This window comes from Plecotus auritus, assembly GCF_963455305.1.
Source record: "Plecotus auritus genome assembly, chromosome: 6".
Classification (NCBI taxonomy): domain Eukaryota; kingdom Metazoa; phylum Chordata; class Mammalia; order Chiroptera; family Vespertilionidae; genus Plecotus; species Plecotus auritus.
The window spans coordinates 105,383,630-105,404,205 of NC_137773.1; the positions used below are offsets into that span (position 1 = coordinate 105,383,630).

The 20,576-nt window shown below is 52.8% G+C and overlaps 1 protein-coding gene across 1 annotated transcript in view; it reads left to right on the top strand.

Moving 5' to 3' along the window:
* Positions 1–1,495: 1,495 nt before the first annotated feature.
* MYO1F (myosin IF) overlaps positions 1,496–20,576 on the top strand; it is a 34,613-nt gene continuing 15,532 nt past the window's right edge. Inside the window, exons 1-15 of the mRNA XM_080673841.1 lie at positions 1,496–1,632; positions 10,169–10,306; positions 10,786–10,875; positions 10,957–11,051; positions 11,554–11,641; positions 11,749–11,838; positions 13,901–14,032; positions 14,148–14,282; positions 14,496–14,628; positions 14,884–15,080; positions 15,978–16,058; positions 16,140–16,226; positions 17,926–18,012; positions 18,506–18,673; positions 19,808–19,893. Of these exons, the coding sequence (XP_080529967.1) occupies positions 1,630–1,632; positions 10,169–10,306; positions 10,786–10,875; positions 10,957–11,051; positions 11,554–11,641; positions 11,749–11,838; positions 13,901–14,032; positions 14,148–14,282; positions 14,496–14,628; positions 14,884–15,080; positions 15,978–16,058; positions 16,140–16,226; positions 17,926–18,012; positions 18,506–18,673; positions 19,808–19,893 (1,610 nt within the window). The 5' untranslated portion in view covers positions 1,496–1,629. The remainder of the gene's footprint in view (positions 1,633–10,168; positions 10,307–10,785; positions 10,876–10,956; positions 11,052–11,553; positions 11,642–11,748; positions 11,839–13,900; positions 14,033–14,147; positions 14,283–14,495; positions 14,629–14,883; positions 15,081–15,977; positions 16,059–16,139; positions 16,227–17,925; positions 18,013–18,505; positions 18,674–19,807; positions 19,894–20,576) is intronic.

Below are 20,576 nucleotides of genomic sequence, written 5' to 3' on the forward strand. Positions count from 1 at the left end.
GTGTCCCTAACCCAGACTGGAAGCAGCCCAGCAGCCTGGAAGGGGGCTTTTGCCAACACAAACTAGAGCCCAGTGACCTTAGGGCAGTGGTCGGCAAACGCGGCTCGCGAGCCACATGCGGCTCTTTGGCCCCTTGAGTGTGGCTCTTCCACAAAATACCATGGCCTGGGCGAGTCTATTTTGAAGAAGTGGCGTTAGAAGAAGTTTAAGTTTAAAAAATTTGGCTCTCAAAAGAAATTTCAATCGTTGTACTGTTGATATTTGGCTCTGTTGACTAATGAGTTTGCCCACCACTACCCTAGGGCAAATGCATAGCTTCTTGCAGAATCTCTCACAGCCTCAGGGTCTGACACCTGCCATCCCAGCCACCAACACTTTTGGTCACTCTGAAAGCTCCAGGCGCACCTGCCTTTGCTTGAGCTGTTTCCTCAGCCAGGTGTGCCTTCCCCTTCCCTCTTCATCTGGTTAGTTCCAACTTACCTGCCCTCTGCACAAGGTTGCCTTCCCTCATGCCCAACAAAGTGGAGGTCCTCCTGCCGAAGTATTCACCCTTAATGCCTGGAGGCATTAGCTGAGGTCTGCAGGTGCCAAACCAATCCCGTGAGCAAAGGTGCACAAGCAACTCGGAGAGAAAAGGGTGCCTCCTCATATGTGGCCATGAGGGGAAGACCCCTCTTGGCAACCTCTAGGTAGGATGCTGTGCAACCCTGGGCCACAGGCATTTCCCCTCCCCCTCCCTGCTGGGCTTCCCAGCAGCTAGGCTTCCGCTTCCCCGCCTCCTGGCTGTGTGGCACGGGGAGGAGATGACCTCTCAGAACTGCCGTTTCCCCAGTTATCAAGAGGAGACCAGTACATGGCCTGCTGGTTTCCCAACGATCAGGACATGGGCCCACATTTTATGGATCCCATTTCTGCCAGATGCTGCTGGAGAGGCCTGCACCCCTGTTTTATGATGTGGAAATAGGGGAACCCCAGAAGTAGCAGAGCTAGGGTTTGTTAACTCCAGATCTGACCTCCAAAGTTGGACCTTCCAAGTGCACCTGGCTCCTGGCACCTGCCACTCCGTTGCCCTTCCCCTGACACATGGGCATGTGCAAAGACTCCTAAAGGACCATCTGAGGCCACTCTGGAAGCAGGTGTTCGTTCAGGGATGCCCAGAGAAGACCGGTGTCTGAAGCGGTTTTGTAGAGACCTGGGCAGCCCAAATGCTTCCTGGGGGCCACCTTGAACAGAGCAGTCAGTATTGCAGCCAACTGACCTGTGTGCTCCTTCCTGCAACCCCTGTCCCCAGGGAGTTGCAGAAGGGGCCTTCTGGGGTCTGGCAGCTGCTTCCACCAACCCTTGACTCTCCCTTCAGGCTCAGAGCCCCAAGCAGCCAGCTCTCAGCCCTGCCAGATGCTGGAGCTCTCTCCCCGCCCCCTGGGCCTAGCTTCCCTCCCCAGTAGCCACGGGCCCCTCCCGCCAAAGGAAGTGAAAGGGGGGGGGGGGCTGTTGTAAGAGGAACTAGGGCTGGGAGCCTGGTGAAGGAGAAGCAGGGCCATGCCTGAACCACCCCCTGGAACCCCCTGAGCCTGCACCCCTACCACAACCCATTCAAGCACCCCCTGGAACCCAGATACCACCCCCACCATGGTAAGTCCTTCAAGGAAGTGGGCCCTGAAGTGCAGGGGTTGGGGGGTCCCAATCAGGTGGAGGTGCCCTGGAGTCCACCATCAGAAAGTACAGCCATGTGAATGGGGCATGGCAGGCCCTTTAGGGGGTCCCTCCATGCAGCTCATGTGCTCCCAGCATCCCTCACCAGGACCAAACTCCCATCTAATGGTGGACAGGATGCCAGAATAATGGTGGGGGGAGGGGGGGTAAGAAATGGAGGATGGAAGGTGGCCCTGAGGGATCACACAGTGTCTGCAAGGACAGGGACATACCCATTTCTTGGGGCTTAGGAAACCCGGTTTCCAGCTCAGCTTGGTGCCTTATCTCCCCGTATGGTCCTGGGAAAGCCAAGTCCCCTCTCTGGGCCTTAGTTCCCATATAGGTCATATTTGGAAGTCGATCGAGAACCTCTCAGTTGGAACTTCAGAGGGTCTGTGGGTTTGACACAGGGGGAAGCTGTGTCAATGGGTGGTGGGGTACAGTGATGGTGTAGTGACAGCATGCCTGTGTGGGTAACGGGGGAGCTGGCTGTAGCAATCCCAGAAGCAGATGTGAGATGCAGCGTATCTGCACCACCACTGGTACCCTTCCATGTGAGGATGGCAAGGGAGGCACTGCAGCCAAAGGTGTCCTGCCTGTGAGGGTGAGGTCTAATAATGACTGTGGATTTTAGATGCAACGGCATCAAGCATACACATTAAGGGAGAGCCTGAGCTGGTGGTAAAAGTCACCCCCACAGCTCCAAGCATCTGCAACCACTTCAACTTTCATTGTTTGTCATTCTGTCAATGAGGGCGCGTGGTTGGAACAGTCACAAAGCCAGTGGTGACAACTGCAGGACTTCTGGCAGTTGCAGCAAGCAGCTGGCCAAGGTGGAGGCAGGGAGGTAGACCAAGAGGCAGCATCTGTGTTAGTCTGAGAGAGGACATCTTACTTCAGAAAGCTGATGACAAGTTGGGCATCTTTGGCCAAAGATCCACCTGGGTAATTTACAACTAAGCCATCAGCTAGAGCTCTGGGCTTGGGACAGAAATTCATCCAAGAAGGAGCCAAGCCAGGAAGACTCAGGAGCTTAGGTGGCAGGCTTTGATCAAAAGAACACAGGAAATTATCTGCTACTTGAGAGAAAAGCAACCCCTCCCAAGGAAGCTGTGTGAAAAATGCTTAGTCAATGTTTCCTTGGTAAAAGGGTCTGGGAAGGGCGAAACTCACCCCAGAGGACCACAGCCGAAAAAAAGAGTGGAACCCACCCATGAGGCCAGTACCTCTGACATCTGCCTGGAGGAGTAATATGTGCAGGGAGTGTTGAAAGGTTCAGTGAAACAATGTTCATAGCTTATTCATGGCTGGAGTTAGTGATCACAGTGTGTGGAGGTGACTCATTCTTAGTGATTGAAGAGGAGTGTCTGTTGAAAGATAACTGTTGAGCTGTTGGGTTGTTGGTGCCATTGGTTGTGATGATGTTGCCCTTGGTTGTTGCACATTGGTGGTCACAATGGTTCTCGTGGGTGGGTTGGCAGTGGTGATGGTTGCTTTGGGTGCCAGCTGGTGATGAACATTGACGGATGGTGGTTGGTTGCTTTGATCTGGAGGGTAGATCCGTGGAATCATGGCAGTTTGTGGTCACTGTTATTCAGAGTTGGGTGACTGAAGATGATGCTTGTTTGCTGTTGGTAGTTCATTTTTCTTTTTTGGTGACAACATCAGCAGTAGTGGTGCTATACTGGTGGTTTTTTGAAAGGGGTATTGTTGGTTGCTGCTTCAGTGGTAGTTGGCTGTGTGGTTGCGGATGGCTAGCACTGTGATCTTGATGGTGGTTAGTTATTATGGGTTGCTGGTGTTAGTGAGGACAGGTGGATGATGGTGGTGGTGGGTGATGGTAGGGACATTGGTAGCAGAATCAATCGTCACTTCATTTGATGTTGGTTGATGGTACTGCCATTGGGGTTATCAGCAGTTTGTTTGACTTTGGTCGGGGTGGGGTAGGGTAAAAGATGCAATTTGTTGTCCATGGGTGGTGATGGTGGAGACGTGAGGGTAATAATGGTTGTTTTTAAAGTACAGACATGAAATAGAGAGACCAGTGAAGCTGCTTGATCCAGGGGCAGTGGCCATGGAAAGGCTGGGAGCCGAGAGAGAATTAGGGGGAAGTACTCTGGAAGGACAAGGGTTCCCACGTGTTGGAGAATGGCCTCTGGCTAGGATAAAAAGAAACTGAAGGCTCTCCCCAAAAGGAGGGGGAGACCCTGGGAACCTTTGGAGGAGAGAATGTTATTTGCACAATTGTAGGAACACAGGGTGTGACCCCAGAACCCCACTGAGTTGGGGGAGGGCAGGACACCAAGGCACCAGGGGGCACAGTAGGGGCCAAGGCAGGGCCTGGGCTGGGGCTGTCTCAGCAGCCACAGCAGCTTCACACCTCCTCCTGGTTGGCAACCACAGCTTGCAGGACCCCAGCAAGGAAGGAAGTGGCTGTTTTGTTGCTCTCTCCAGTCTGGGGCTCTGCTCATCACCACCCAGGGAAGCCAGAGCAGTTGGGGCAATTGCAAAAGCTCCCTCATCCAGCCCTTCCTCCTGGCCCTGTGCCCTGTGCCTGTGGGACTGACCAACTTGAGGCAGCTGCTGCTGTTGTTGGCAATGGTGAGGAAAGCCATCAGCAACCACACATAGCCAACTCCCATTGAAGCAGCAGTCAACAATACTCCTTTCACAAACCATTTCCTCTTCACATACTTTGCCTCATTGGATCTGCACAACTGCCCTGGAAGGTCTATGGCCCTCAAAGATCCCATTTTCCAAGTGAGGAAACTGAGGCCGGGGGGTTAGGCAAGCTGTCGTATAACCCAAAAGTGCAGAGGATTTCAACTCAGTGACTCCCAAGGTCATATTTTTAACAACCACTTTGACCTACAACCTCCTCCTATAAACTGGGGTGGGGGGGGGGGGGTTGTGCAGACCCCACATGCCCCAGGCTGCCCATCCCTACCTCATTTGGACCTGGATTCTCTTCCAATGAAACTAGGATCCTGGTGTCCCACACATACCCAAGGCCTTCCTGGCCCCTGGCTCCTGTGCCACCACCTATTCTGCCTGGGAAGTTCATGTTGCAAGAACTGCCTCCTATAGGAAGCCCTTACTGATCGCCCCATCTCTCCTTATTATCAGCTGATGTGCACCCACAGTCTCCCTTGGGCAACTCACTTCACCCGCTCAGGATACACTGAGTTCCCCGAGGCCTGGTGCCACCTACCTATATGCACAGCAGGGGCTCAGGAAGGGTGTTTACTATAGGGCTCCTATGCCATCACCTTGGTCATAAACAGCCTACCCTCTTCTGGCACCAGGGAAGCCCCACCCCCATGCCCTCTGCCTTCGGTTGGGGGGACCTCTCTGAAGAGCTGAAGTAAGAAGCTACCTTCCCCTTCCCACCCCAGCCACCTCAGGCCCCTGACTGTCTTTCACAAGAACCCCAGCAGGTTGAGTCATATTTGGCCTGTGGTCAACTGCAACCACAATCTCTTCATTGCACCCCACAACCCAAGGAAGAGACTCAGGAACAAACAGTTTCAACTTGAACCATGGAGGCCACAGAGAGAGAGATACCCATGACACAGGGCGAGGGGCAGTCTCATTCTTATGGTACTTCATTCATCCATTCATTCATTCAACAAGTATATGTTGACCAGCTCCTATATTGGTTGTCAAAGACTGATCATTTCCACTCAATGCTCTCGAGGCTGCCAGCTGCCCTTCCTGAGGCACCCCAATGCATCTGTTCTCTGTGTTAGCTCATTTACTCCTCTTATAAACCCCATGCAGGAAGTATATTATTTTACCAATGAGGCTTGGAGAAGTAAAGTGGCTTCCTGGAGTCACATAGTCAGTCGACTATCAGGCCAGGCCTCACACCCAACAGGCCCCATGCCAAAAGTCTTGAGTGTCCTTCCACAAATTGTACCCACTTGAGCAAAACCTTCTCTTCATCTACTGCTAACAACCCATAGATTTGGAGATTACATGGAATGAGGAATGGATCTGGGGGTCCAGGTTTCTGGGGCAGGACAGAGGGAAAGATGGCAAGGGCTAAAAGAGGCAGAGGGCCACTCATCCAGGTGGGGAAGTGGGGAGGGACAGGAAGAGGAACCAAGTCGTCAGAGCCAGGAAAGCCAGCCAGACACAACCAGCCTTTTGGACTCTGACCTCAGAGAAAGGAAGTAGCTCTGAGTGTCATCTGTGCCTGAGGGGTCCAGGATCATGGAGACCGGGCTGACCCCAAAGGGGAAACCCTGGACAGGACCATTCTTGCCCCTGCCCCATCCTCATCTGACCCAAAGCACCAACCCAGCCACCTCTGACCCAGACTAGGCTCAGGGACAAACAGCCTTGCTCATCTCATCCAGGTCCTCTCTCTCTCTGCTATAGTTTTCTCCTCTGCAAAGAGGACCTAATCATAGTACTGACCTCAGCGTATGTTGAGAGAATTAAATGAGGTAATTCACAGAAAAGGCTTAGACCAGAGTCTAGCACAGAATAAGTGCTCCATAGGTTGTTAACTATTGTTGCTATTCTTTTTTTTAAAAATATAGTTTTATTAATTTCAGAGAGGAAGGGAGGGGGAGAGAGAGATAGAAACATCAATGATGAGAGAGAATCATTGATCAGCTGCTTCTTGCACGCATCGCAACTCGAGCATGTGCCCTGACTGAGATTCAAACCGTGACCTCCTGGTTCATAGGTCAATGCTCAACCGCTGAGCCACGCCAGCTGGGCTATTGCTATTCTTGTAGTCAGTTACCACCCAAGATCCCTCTGAGAGAGAATCCACTTCCTGTTTCCCCTGTAGTCCCCACCCACCCACATCCCTACCCGCTGCCACTCCTGCCCCACCAGGACCAACACACTCTGGTCTTCCCATCTTGCAAACAGGAAACATGCTCACCTGACCCCATCTCTCCCCACAACCTCTCTTCCTTTTCCCCTTCTCAGCCAGACTGTCCCAAAGCATCCTTGATCCCTTTCTACAGCTCCTGACCTCCCAATCTGAATTCTGACCCTGAGGTCACCAACATGCTCCATGGGGTCCCTCTCAGTCTCTAGTGAGCAAGAATGCTGCTCTTCAGTAGCTTGGGGTGGCATCAATGGCTCCCAGCTTCTCCCAACCCCCTAGTCCTGACAGGTCCCTTGAAGCCCTGAAATAAAATTCACAGTGAAACATACCAAGTACCATGTTTCAAAAATAATTAACCAGTTAACTGCCATGATATCTTGAATTTAATTAAAAAGGTCCGCCTGGCGTACAAATTGGAGGAGAAAGTAATTCATAATGAAACGTGTGCATGAATATGAAAGTGCATGCCCTAGCTGGCTTGGCTCAGTGGATAGAGCATCAGCCTGAGGACTGAAGGGTCCCAGGTTCGATTCCGGACAAGGGCACATGCCTGGGTTGTGGGCTCGATCTCCAGTAGGGGGCATGCAGCCAATCAATGATTCTCTCTCATCATTGATGTTTCTATCTCTCTCTCCCTCTCCCTTCCTCTCTGAAATCAATAAAGAAATATATCTTTTTTTAAAAAAGAAAGAAAGTGCTCAGGCCAGTGCACCAACAAAGCTCACTGGAGCCACCAGGTGCTCCACCTGACACAGGCGTGTCTCAATATGCTGACAGCCCACCACGTGCAGCATGAGCTTCCAAATGCTGGACAATTCTTAGTAAAGTCTGAACAAATTCTGAAAAAAATTCATCTGAACAAAATAAAATCTGGAAGGGAATCCTGAAAAATGAAAAAAAAAAATCCTGAAAAATGCAGTAGTTATCAAACCATGTAAAAATATATAGATTTTCTGTTTATAGATAAAATCAAATTTGGTCCTAGGTTTCAATGATTGATTATAAACAGGTTTGTCAGTTACATGAACACCTGCTGGGTGGGCGGGGGGGGGGGGGGGGCGCTGCAGGCAGGATGATTATTTGAATGTAAATCTGGCACCTGTGACCCCTTAAAATGCCTCCATCCCTGTGACAACTAAAAATGCTCCCAGGATTCATAAAGTGTCTCCAGAGGCAACATGGCCCTGCTGAGAACTCTCCAAGCCACAGACATTCAAGTTCAAATTCCTTTGCTTGGCATTAAAGGCTCTTCAGGACCTTGCTCCCCTCCGTTCATTCATGCACGCCCTCATTGCTTCCGCAGTCATTCAAATAAGCCCTGATGCCTTGTTGAGCCAGGCATGGCATGAGCCCCTCAGCTCAGGAGTTCACACACCAGAAGATTAGGTTCATGTGTGGGATGTCCAAAACGTGTATGGGGCTATGGTGAGGGAAGCCCAGTGGGCTGTGGGCTCCAGAGGGAGCACCTGACCTGACCTGGGTTCAGAGAGGTCTTCTCGGAGGAGGCATCCCCTGAGCCAAATCTTAAAGGATGATTGGCATTCACCAGACAGGAAGAGTGTCTGAGCAGAGGGCTCAGCATCTGCAAAGGCTTAGAGCAACTCAGTAAAGAACTGAAAGGGTTCTTCCTGAAGGCCTAAATTACTAGCACATAGTAGGTGCTCAAGAATGCTTTGTAGAATGGATGAATGGGGCAGTGATGGGAAGCCACAAACAGGAGAAAAACCAGAGAGGAGAGATCAGATTTGCCATATGAGAAACCCACTCTGACTACTCAGACTGGAAGCAGGTTGAGGAGCTCGAACCCTGATCCCCACACTCCCTCCTCTGTGGTCTGTCCCAGCCTCAGTCACACATCTGCACCTTTGCCTGGGTAGTTCACTCTGCCTGGTACACCCTCTTCCTGCTCATGATCAAAACCCTTCTCAATGCTCAAGTCCCAGCCCAAACACCCTGTAGGTCCGGGTATAGACGCCAAAGCCTGCTGGATCTAGACTCAAACCGCACAACCTTGGAAACAATTTAGCTGTGTCCTGAGTCAAGTGCCAAGCCCCACACTCCCCAAGCCTCCGTTCCCACCCCACCTACACCCCACTGAGTTGCTATAAAATTGCTGGTAATGCTGGTGACACCCCTGCCCAGAGTCAGGCACATCGTAGGTGCTTAGTGAATGCTAACTCTGTCGTGTGCCTCTCTGTCCCGGCCCATCCTCACAGCACTCAGGCTGGGGAAGAGCATCAGCCCCACTCTGCTCTCCAGAGCAGGTCATACTCACATCAACCCTTGGGAATGAGCCGTTTCTCCCATTTCATGGATGAGGCCACAGCGGCTCACAGCAGGGTTAGGCCACCCAGCCAGGACCGGAACCTAGATCTGCCCACACAAAAAGCTGGACATGTTTAATGTCTGTGGGCATTCCCTGACAAACTCCTCTCTGGCTGTTAGTGTGTCCAGATTCTGAACGTGCACCTTCCCCCTGCTCAGGAACTTTCTGTGGCTCCCTAGTGCCCCTGGGAGGGGCCGGCTTCTCATTCACCTCTGCCCTATCGTTGTCACCTCTGACCCTCCTGTGTGACCCCTGCCAGAGTCCCCTCTACCCACCACGCCTGTCTCCATTCCCTGGAATCTGTCCGACAAGTGCTGGTCATCTTTGAAGTCTTGACTTGGCTTCTCAGCATCCTTTGCTCTTGGGGTCTTCCTCTGAAATTGGGTTTCTTTCTTTGTCTCATCCCTTGTATATTCAATAGGGCCTCCTTGCTGGGGTTGAGAAAGGCCTCAGTCCCAGTTTCAGCCCTCCAGGAGCCCTGGTCTGGGAGAAGGGCTTCCGGAGGAGGGACATGTTACCAGAGCATGAGTGTACCAAACAGGGGACCACCATGCCAGCTTCGCTCCTCTGTCTCCCAGACTTTCCCATGGCAGGGGGTACTGAGCAGAGGCAGAGTGGGCCTGAGAGAGCCCGTGTGTCTAAGTGTCTAAGGCACTGATGAACTCAATAGGGCTAAAAGTAGAAAACATTCCCGGAAGGCTTCCTGGAGGAGGGTTTTTGAGGGAAGCCTGTATCTGAGTCTCCTCCTTGGGCCCTAAAGACGGTGTCAACTGTTGAAAACCTGAGGGAGGAAATGAGAAAGGAAAGTGGGGGCCTGGGAAGGTGGGAGACTTACTAAGGATGGAGAAGATGGTGGTGGGGCAGCAGGAAGGCTGTGGGAGCTGAGGGGCAGGGTCACAGCTTGGAACAGAGGGTAGAGGTCACAGCTGAGCACAATCTCAGAGGAACGGACTGGTATGCATGACCACGAGAGAGGAGGAGTGGAGTGGAAGGAAGAAGGCCATCTCAAGGTGGAAGGGGTGGGAGCGGGTCAAATGTCACAGAGAAAATAGGACGGGGCTTGAGGAAGGGGTGAGAGGGAGGCTGAGAGGGATGTGGGAAGGAGGAGTTGTCATTCTTCCTGGCCTCCTCCTGGGGCGGCAGGGAGCCTGGACTGGACCTTGCCCACCTCTCCTGGTGTGAGATGGGGAAGGAGGTGAGGCACGAGGTGAGCCAGGCGGGGGCACTGAGGCACCAGCCCTACCTTCCCACACGCCCCGCCTTGCCGTAGCTCATAGCCACCCCACTGCCTCCACCCCTAGGGCAGCAAGGAGCGCTTCCACTGGCAGAGCCACAATGTGAAACAGAGCGGCGTGGATGACATGGTGCTGCTGCCTCAGATCACCGAGGATGCCATCGTGGGCAACCTCCGAAAGCGCTTCATGGACGACTACATCTTTGTACCCTGGGCCATGGGCGGGGCAGGCAAATAAGGGACAGAGGAACGGGAGGATGACTGGGCAAAGGATGTGGGATGGTGGTAGCTGGATGCAGGGAAGGATGGCAGAGGGAATTCAGCACAGAAGGGACATATAGATGCCTGAGCAAATGAATGGAGGGAGGGGTGGGCAGCGAGAGCATTGGGTGATAAGACACGGGACAGATGGAGTGACAGCGGGGCTCTGCTTGGGCGGGGAGGGCTGTGTCCCCTACTTCTCCTCTGTCTTGGGGTAGCTCAGCTACAACATATCCCATTTCTCCCATCCTGGACCCAGCTCTGTTTTTTCCTAAGAAACCACGGACCCATCTGAGTATCTCCATCTCTTCCTCTGAGCAGTGGGGCCCTAGGCGGCCCTGGGGGGAGGGGGAGGTTGAGGGGACAGGGTCCATGAGAGACAAAGCATGCCAGGACACTGCATGGCCCTTAACCACCCCACAGACCTACATTGGCTCCGTGCTCATCTCTGTAAATCCCTTCAAGCAGATGCCCTACTTCACTGACCGTGAGATCGACCTCTACCAGGGCGCGGTGAGACCATGGCTGGGTGGGAGGCACAGTCCCCGGGACCCTGGCTCCTAGCCCCGGGCTGAGACCTGCCTCCCCTGGCAGGCCCAGTACGAGAATCCCCCGCATATCTATGCCCTCACCGACAACATGTATCGGAACATGCTCATCGACTGTGAAAACCAGTGTGTCATCATCAGGTAAGGAAAGGGGTCCCCAGACTCTCCTGCCCAGGCCCCACCCAAACAGCATCACCACCAGAGGGAGATTTACTGGGAACCCTGATCCAAACAGAACCTTGCTGTCCCTCTCTGTCCCCCGCCTGCTTTCCTTTCCTTGTCACCTCTGACCTATGATATATTTTATTTATCCATTCTGTCACTGCCCATCTTTCCTCTCTATATGTCAGCTCCAGCAGGGCAGGGATTTGTATCTGTCTTGCTCATTATTGTATCCCTAGTGCCTGGATTAGTCCCTTGAGCACAGTCGGGGATGGATGGATAGATGGGTGGATGGATGGATGGATGGATGGATGGATGGATGGATGGATGGATGGATAGATGGATGGATGGATGGATGGATGGATGGATGGATGGATGGATGGATGGATGAACCATCAGGCACTAAAAAGGGCACCTCCCCCACCTCTACCCCTACCCCTACCCCTGGCCACTGACCATTGCTTGCCTCACCCATTCCCAGTGGAGAAAGTGGAGCTGGGAAGACGGTGGCAGCCAAATACATCATGGGCTACATCTCCAAAGTGTCTGGCGGGGGTGAGAAGGTCCAGGTGAGGCAAAGACAGAAAGAAGGGACAGGCTCCCTCCCGCCCCACAGCATGTTATCCCTCCGCACCTGCCTCAGCCTGACCTCGCCCCCACCTGCCTCTGCCCTCAGCATGTGAAGGACATCATCCTGCAGTCCAACCCGCTGCTCGAGGCCTTCGGCAATGCCAAGACCATGCGCAACAACAATTCCAGTCGTTTTGTGAGTCCACAGCCCTGCTTTTGGAGCAGCCATGCCCTCCACACTGACACACACACACACACACACACACACACACACACACACACACACCTCTACCTGTATTCCCAAGATCACAGGAAATACCTCTACTCCTGGATGGGACACTCACCACCTGCTTATTGTCCATTGGAAAAGAGTCCCCCGTGGACAGAACATGACATGTCTGTGTTGCATTCTTAAATGCTCCCCTGGCTACAACCATGCCACGTCTGTTCCTAGTCCCATTTCAGGTCCAACTTATTCCTTCCTTCATCCTTCTTTCAAGAAATGGTCCTTAGGCTCCTTCTTTGCGTCAGGTGCTATGCTAGGCCTAATGGAAGACAGACTAGGTCAACAGCTCTGGCTTATGATCCTGGTTCTGTCACTGTTTAGAGATGTGGCTTGGACAAAAAAAGAACCAATGTAGCCTCCTGAGTCTCCTCTGTTTTCTCACCCACAATGTGGGAATGATATTGAAATCCATATCATAGACCTCAACAATTTCATTACAATGCCTGCTTACACGTGGGAATGACTTAATAAATTCCATACACTAATGAGATTATTATTTCCCAAAATATTATTAGTTATGTTTTTATTTTCTAATATATATATAATGTAGTTATAGTTTAAGTATTTTCCCAATGTTTTATTGTTAAAATTTCAAGTACACAGGAAAGTAGGAAGAATAATAAAGTGAACACCTGTATGCCCATCTCCTGTATCATTAACATTTCACTATATTTGCTTCATTGTATCTCCGTCCATCTTTTCTTTTTGATGCACTATAAAGCAAGCTGCTGACACCATGCCTCTCCCCCCAAACACTGCGGCATGCAGATCATTAAGTATAGTGCATTATAAATGTGCAGCTCTCTTTTATTTCTTTTAAAGTAAAATTTGCAGCAAAACACATAAATCTAAATTTGGAAAAATGCATACACTGTGCAACCCCAACCCCTACCAACATACAGAGCATCATGTGGCTCCAGAAGTTCCCTCTTGTCCCTTTCTAGTCAATTTCTACTCCACCCTGCTCCAGAAGCAGCCAATGCCTGGATTTTTTTCACCATAGATCAATCTTAGCTGTTCTAGAAATTCATTTAAATGGAATCACACAGTATTGTTTTCAAATTACTGATACACCACAAAACATGGACAAATCTCAAAATGTATAAATACATTTTATTTTATACTAGAGGCCTAGCGCAGGAATTTGTGCATGGGTGGGGTCCGGCCAGCCCACCCTGATGGGGGCCCATTGGGCCTGACCAGCGAGGGGAGGGGCCATAGGAGGTTGGCGGGGTGAGGGGGGGCGGCAGTGATCAGGGCCCAGATCAGGCTGGTTGGCTGCTGCAGTGCGTGTCATAACCACCAGTCGTCTGGTCATTCTGATCGTTCTGCCGTTCTGGTCGCTGGGTTTTATATATGTAGATACTTTTATTGTACAATAGAATAAGTACAAGTCATATACTACAGGTGTTTGAGCAGTATGATGCTGTAATTTGTATTGCTATCAGGTAGCAGAAAGGACAAGTAATGGAGCTTGTCTGCCCTCCAACCTCTGGCCAGAGAAGAACCCAGATGGTGTCAGAGACCAAAAAAGGGTCGTGTGGGGTCCTTGCTCTGGGTTCAGGGACAACATGTGGGAGACATTCGGGATCATTGGGACCTGTAGTGTCCCACAGAGACATTGAGGCCTCTGTGCTGTGGAATTGGGAACTGGTCAGTAAATGTGATACTTCTGTGTGCCAGGCACAGGGCAAATGCCCTGAGTGGTGGCTTGAATCATCAGAGAGGGAGTGAAGGGCGTTCCTGGCCCAGGAAGGGCTTCAGCAAAGGCTGGAGAGGAGCTGGTGGAAAAAACAAGCCGTGCATACGTGGGAGGTGGGGAGAGGAAAGCAAGTTGAAGCCACATGGGTAAGAGGAGGAAAGAGGCCAGGCTCAGTAAGACCCATGCCTCGTTCTCCCCGCACCTGTACCTCCAGGCCAGGGCGGGGGCCGGGGGGGGGGGGGGGGGCTGACATCGTTCTCTCACATTCAGGGCAAGTACTTTGAGATTCAGTTCAGCCGTGGTGGGGAGCCAGATGGGGGCAAGATTTCCAACTTCCTGCTGGAGAAATCCCGTGTGGTCACCCAGAATGAAAATGAGAGGAACTTCCACATCTACTACCAGGTGCAAGAAGAGGAAGCCCCACTTGGAGCCTGGGGGTGACAGAGGGAGGGCAGTGAGGCCTGGGGGACCACACGGCCTGTGCAGGTCCTGTGCGTGAGCATCACTCACCCTCCAGCTGCTGGAAGGAGCCTCCCAGGAGCAGCGGCAGAACCTGGGGCTCATGACCCCCGACTACTATTACTACCTCAGCCAATCAGACACCTACAAGGTGGACGGCACGGATGACAGGAGCGACTTCAGTGAGACTGTGGTGAGCACCAACGGCCACTCCAGCCCTGCCAACCTCTGATGTTACAAGTCAGGAAACTGAGACCCAGAGGTGGGTAGGGACTTGCTCAAGGGCACACAGCGAGCAGGTGAAAGAGGTAAAACAGGGATCCAGGTGTCCTGACTGAGTCCGGGGACAGGGACAGGGTGGAGGTTGGGATTGGTGGCACAGGCTCTGTGTTCGTGATGCCCACAGAGCGCCATGCAGGTCATTGGGATCCCACCCAACGTCCAGCAGCTGGTCCTGCAGCTCGTGGCAGGGATCTTGCACTTGGGAAACATCAGCTTCTGTGAAGATGGAAATTACGCCAGGGTAGAGAGTGTGGACCGTGAGTTTGGGTGCTGGGGAGGGTGGAGAGCCTGTGTGTGTGTGTGTGTGTGTTTGTGTGTGTGTGTGTGTGTGTGTGTGTGTGTGTGTGTGTGTGTGTGTGTGTGTGTGTGTATACTTACTTCCTCCTACGTAGGCCCCCAGGGGGGTGGGAACCCCTGAGGACAATTTCAGTGTCACTGGGCAAAACAGGGAGAGACAGAAGTATTGAAAGAGACAGAGCCTGACCAGCTGTCCCCTTCCCCCCGCCCGGCAGTCCTGGCCTTTCCTGCCTACCTGCTGGGCATCGACAGTGGGCGGCTACAAGAGAAGCTGACCAGCCGCAAGATGGACAGCCGCTGGGGTGGGCGCAGCGAGTCCATCGATGTGACCCTGAATGTGGAACAAGCAACTTACACCCGCGATGCTCTAGCCAAGGGGCTGTACTCCCGTCTCTTTGACTTCCTCGTGGAGGCAAGTGTCAGGGGGTCCAGGGGTGGGAGAAGCACTCTGGGACCAGCCAAGTGGGAGAGGCAGGCCTGACCATCACAACTCCACCCATTCCCTGCCGTGGGACACAGAAGCAGGGCCAGGTGGTGGCCATCTGGAAGACTGAGGGGCTCCCTCTGGCTGTGGCATGGAGCTTAGGCCTGGGCTGGGAGGGGCTGCGGTGATGAAGACAGGTAGGTGCATTCAAGAGCCAAGAGGAGGCCAAAACCAGTTTGGCTTGGTGAATAGAGCGTCGGCCTGCGGACTGAAGGGTCCCGAGTTCGATTCCGGTCAAGGGCATGTACATTGGTTGCGGGCACATCCCCAGTGGGAGGTGTGCAAGAGGCAGCTGATCGATGTTTCTCTCTCATCGATGTTTCTAGCTCTCTATCCCTCTTCCTTCCTCTCTGTAAAATATCAATAAAATATATTTAAAATAAAAAAAAAAAAAAAAAAAAAAAAGAGCCAAGAGGAGGACTGTCTGGAGGACCAAGTGGTGGACTGGTGGGGACAACGGGGACGGATGTGTCAAAGTAACGAACGATGACAGCAGTAACTAACATTACGTAACACCTAGTGTGTGCCCTTTACTTTTGTAACTGTTTTACATGTAGTTTATTTGTCTTAGGGAAAAAAACCCTATAAAATAGTTATTATTCACCCATTTTAAAGATGAGAAAATAGAGAGGCAGAGTTTTTAAGGGGCAGAGCCAGCTCCCAAGGCAGGAACCCGATGCACTAACACCTGGGTTCCTCATAGGGGTGACTGATGGGGGCATGCACAGAGCTGGGGGAGGCAGGAGAAAAATTGGTGACGTGACTAAGAGCATAACAAGAGAGCGGCAGGCTGGCACTTACCTCCTGTCCCTCTCCGCATCACAGGCCATCAACCGTGCTATGCAGAAGCCCCAGGAAGAGTACAGTATTGGTGTGCTTGACATCTACGGCTTCGAGATCTTCCAGGTATGGTCTCTGCTCCCAGTCGCATACCCTGGATGTCCAGCGCTGGCCCACTGAAGCAAGCGCTCTTTTCCTCCCTCACAGAAAAACGGCTTTGAGCAATTCTGCATCAACTTTGTCAATGAGAAGCTACAACAGATCTTTATCGAACTCACCCTGAAGGCTGAGCAGGTGAGCAGGAGCAGCCAACTGGCCAGGAATAAGGGACATTGGCTGGAGGCGGGACCATGAAAGTCACTGAACACCCAGGAGACACCCCAGCCCTCTGTTTCCATCTCTCTCTACTGACCCCTCTAGGCTCCACCTTGAGATTCCCTTCGGGAGAGGTTTTCCACCTCTAAAGCTTTGAGAAGTGCTGGGAAATAACCTCTTTGTTCATTCCTTCAACAATTATTTATTGCGCACCTACTGCATGCCGGGCTCTGTCTACAGTACCAGGGAGGCCACCATGAACAAGACAAACAAAAACCCCTGATGTTTTCATTCTACCCATCGCAGAAGCAGAGCCTCACACAAGCATTCAGGGCAAAGACCAGGAAAGGAGTGAGGCAGTGAGAGATTTTTTTTTTTAATTGATTTCAGAGGGGGAAGAAGGGAAAAAGAGAGAAACATCCATGTGAGAGAGATGCATCGATTGGTAGCCTCCCACATGCCCAGACCGGGGATCAAACCCACAACCTAGGTATGTGCCCTGACTGGGAATCAAACCCGCAACCTTCCAATGCCCAGGATGACGCTCCAACCAACTGAGCCACCCTGGCCAGGGCAAGAGAGTGTTTTTGTAAGCCCCAGTGAGGTGTGTTAATGAGCAGGTTACACTAGGGCAGTGGTTGGCAAACTGCAGCTCGCGAGCCGCGGTTTGCCGCTCTGTTGACTAATGAGTTTACCGACCACTGGCCTAGACTCTCGATTCCAATAATTACAGGCTGTTGTTGTTCCTTGTGATTAAGCCCCTATCCCAGTGGTCGGCAAACTCATTAGTCAACAGAGCGGCAAACCACAGTTTGCCAACCACTGTCCTAGGGCAACTGGGCTCAGTTCTCCTGGACCCCAGAGCAGACCTCAGGCTTGGCACTCTAAAGGGCCAGGGAGCTGGGTGTTTCTCCACCAGCTCCTGTCTCTGATTAAGGGCTGACACTTCCGGCCTGCCCCACGCAAGGGCAATGGGCTTGGTTATGGGAGACAGTCCTAACTGATGAGAGTGTAGGGGAAATTTGGAGGGAGTACCTGCCCCATTTTCTTTTCTTTCTTTTTTTCAACAAAAGGGAAACTTTATTGAGGCCCAATGGCCACAGAGTTCAGGGAAGAGGTTGCCCTGTGGGCAAGGAGATGGCGGAGGGGCCCTATTTGACCTCCTTCTTGGGGCCCCACTTCCTGCAGCAGTTGACAGCGAGGGATACAGGTGGGCGGAACGCTTTCACAGATCATCTTGTCACAGGGGGTCGTAGTTCTGGACGAGCCCGCAGAGGGAGGGCTCCGTGATGCAGCCCTGCAGAGGAAGCACCAATGGCAGGGTGGACTCTGCCTGGATACTGTAGTCCGAGAGAGTGTGGCCATCCTCTAGCCCTTTGGCCACAAAAATCAGATGCTGCTAGTCAGGCAGGATGCCCTTCTTATCTTGGATTTTTGCTTTGAGATTCTAAATGGTGTCACGGGGCGAGAAGTCAAGGGTAATGGTCTTGCTATCCAGGGTCTTCACAAAGACCTGCATTTCTGCATCTGTTGGGGAGGCTGCTCAGCCACCTTGTTGAAGAGAAAGAGGGTGGCAGAGCACCCATTTTCTTCACCCATCCTTGAGCATACATTCTAGAAATACACACAGCTTTGTCCAGGCACTCAACCCCATCCCTGCCCCCTTTGCCACCACCAGGAGGAATATGTCCAGGAGGGCATCCGCTGGACCCCCATCCAGTACTTCAACAACAAAATCGTCTGTGACCTCATTGAAAACAAGCTGGTGAGAGCCAGGCCAGCTTTAGGGGGTCTCAATGAGCCCCAGAGCTGAGCCTAGGAGACCTGGGAGAGCTGGGAGGGGGTAATGGTCCCCACAGGCCCCTCTTTATCCAGGAGCACAACTGACACATCCCACCAGCCACCTCACCCATTCATCCTGCCCACCTGCTTCCCTTTGACTTATTCACTCAACAAACATTCCCCCAGGCAGCCTGCCCAGGGATAGAGGGGTCAGTGTGCTCAGGGACAGGTCTCCCACCAGACACCCCCGTCTGGGAAAGGTGAAGAGGCATGGATCTCTTATGGGGTCCCTCACCCCCTCCTGCACCCCAGGGAGCTTCCACAGTAGCCCTCACACACAGATTTGTGCCCCACCATCACCTTTTGCTCTTATATTTGGAAGGCCTCCCCTATTCTCATCCCAGTGAAGGTCCCTGTAGTGGGATTTGGGCAGAGTAGGGCGAGGCTGAGCGACTGCCACTTCCCCATGACCGCAGAGCCCCCCGGGCATTATGAGTGTCCTGGACGACGTGTGTGCCACCATGCACGCCACAGGCGGTGGCGCCGACCAGACGCTGCTGCAGAAGCTGCAGGCGGCTGTGGGTACCCACGAGCACTTCAACAGCTGGAGTGCCGGCTTTGTCATCCACCACTACGCTGGCAAGGTGCGACCTGCCTCCCCCTGCCTCCCCCCACCCCACCGCCCCAGTGGCCCCCAGTGGCACCTCCTCAGACCCTGGGTGTCCAGGCTGCAGCCTCTCAACCTGCTAACAAGAGCTCCTGGGTTCCCCCATCCAGGGCTACCCACCCCCTTCTCCAGCCCTACCAACGAACCAGTAACACAGATGCCCATTCACTGACTCTCAGAAATTGGCCTGAGCCCCCACCATGCCTTCAGTCAGAACTGCAGAAACTCACTGGCCCCTGATCAAGGCCACAGCCCCCCTATAACAGGACAGCTCTCCCTTACAAGACAGAAACTCCCTCAAATGACCCTAAATTGGGCAGCAGACCCCCAAACCCCAATCTAAGCAATAAGACCCACTAACCCCCTGATCCAGGACACAGCCTACAATCTTCTGACCCCAACCTGGAGACCCCAGGCCCACGATGCAAGCCACCACCCTCCACAATGGGCTTGAGCCCCCTGCAGGCCCCTCCCCAAGGCCATAGAAATCCACTGGCCTCCCACCCTGGCCACGCTGTCCCTCCCCAATTGACAGGACTGCAGACTCTCCTGCTGACCTTAGCATGGGCAGAGACAGCCTCCATTCTGTGGTCAGCTTGCTACAGCCCACCAGTCCCTGAAATGGGCTGGAGTTCCTGTGTCCCCTGAGCCAGGGAATACCCACAACCAGCACGGAGAGCCCGCACCTTGGATGGCAGCCCACGAGCCTGGCTGAAATCCCCCAGGATTTCCAGCCATGCCTGTAACTTGCCCTTGACACAGCCGCCCATACCCTCAATTGGCCACGACACAGATGCTCTGACCTTTTAACTCTAAATTAAGGAGCAGCACCCCAGCCCAGGGACCTTCTGCCCAGGCTGCAGTCTACCCATCCCCAAATCTGGCCTACACCATCACCTCCCCTCACCTCTAACCCAGACTGCAGCTCCCACCCTCCCATTTCAACTTGAACATCAGATGCCCAGAGACCCCAGGCCCATGCTGCTGCCTCCACCCCCTCTTCTGAACCATAGCTACTACCCCCATTCTCTCATCCCATGACCACCTGTGCTGTAGCTCCCCTACTACCCTGGCTTCAGCCCCTCACTCGCTCCATGCCACCTCCCTCCAGGTCTCCTATGACGTCAGCGGCTTTTGTGAGAGGAACCGAGATGTTCTCTTCTCTGACCTCATAGAGCTGATGCAGACCAGTGAGCAGTAAGTGGGGACATCTGGGCAGAACTGACCCTGGGAATGGGGGAGGCCCGGGGATCACCCCATCTTCCCCAGAGCTTCCATCATGCCACAGACTTTGTCGGGGGCGTTGTGTGGCAGGATAGTATTTCTGGTGGCTGGTTCCAACTCAACAGTAACCCTTCCAGCGCTCCCTCTACAAACTCAAGCATTGGTACAGACAGCTTCCCTTCCCATGCAGTGAGAACATACCACACCCTGCGTTCTTCTGTACTAACTCATGGACCTGTCTCCCTGACCACAGTCGCATGCCGGGTACCATCTTTTGGCTTTTCATACCTCAAAATTGTGTTCAGCTCTGCTGTGGACCAGGCACCATTTGCACTTGCAAGGATGGATGACACAAGTCAGAGAACACAGCTGCTATCATTGAGCCAAGACTGAACTAGGAAAAAAGGCAAATGGAATCTAGCACAGACAGTGGTTCTGAAAGGGCTGAAAGTGGTTCCTGCCAGCCACCTGGGCCTCGTCGGAGCTGGCTACAAACGCAGAATCCCAGGCTCCACCCCAGGCAGACGGAGCCAAAATCTGGATTTTTATTATTAAGACTCTTACCCTAACCCGCCACCCCGGACCCATTTACAAGTCAGAGTTTGAGATTCATTGGTCTAGAGCAGTTGTCGGCAAACTGCAGCTCGCAAGCCACA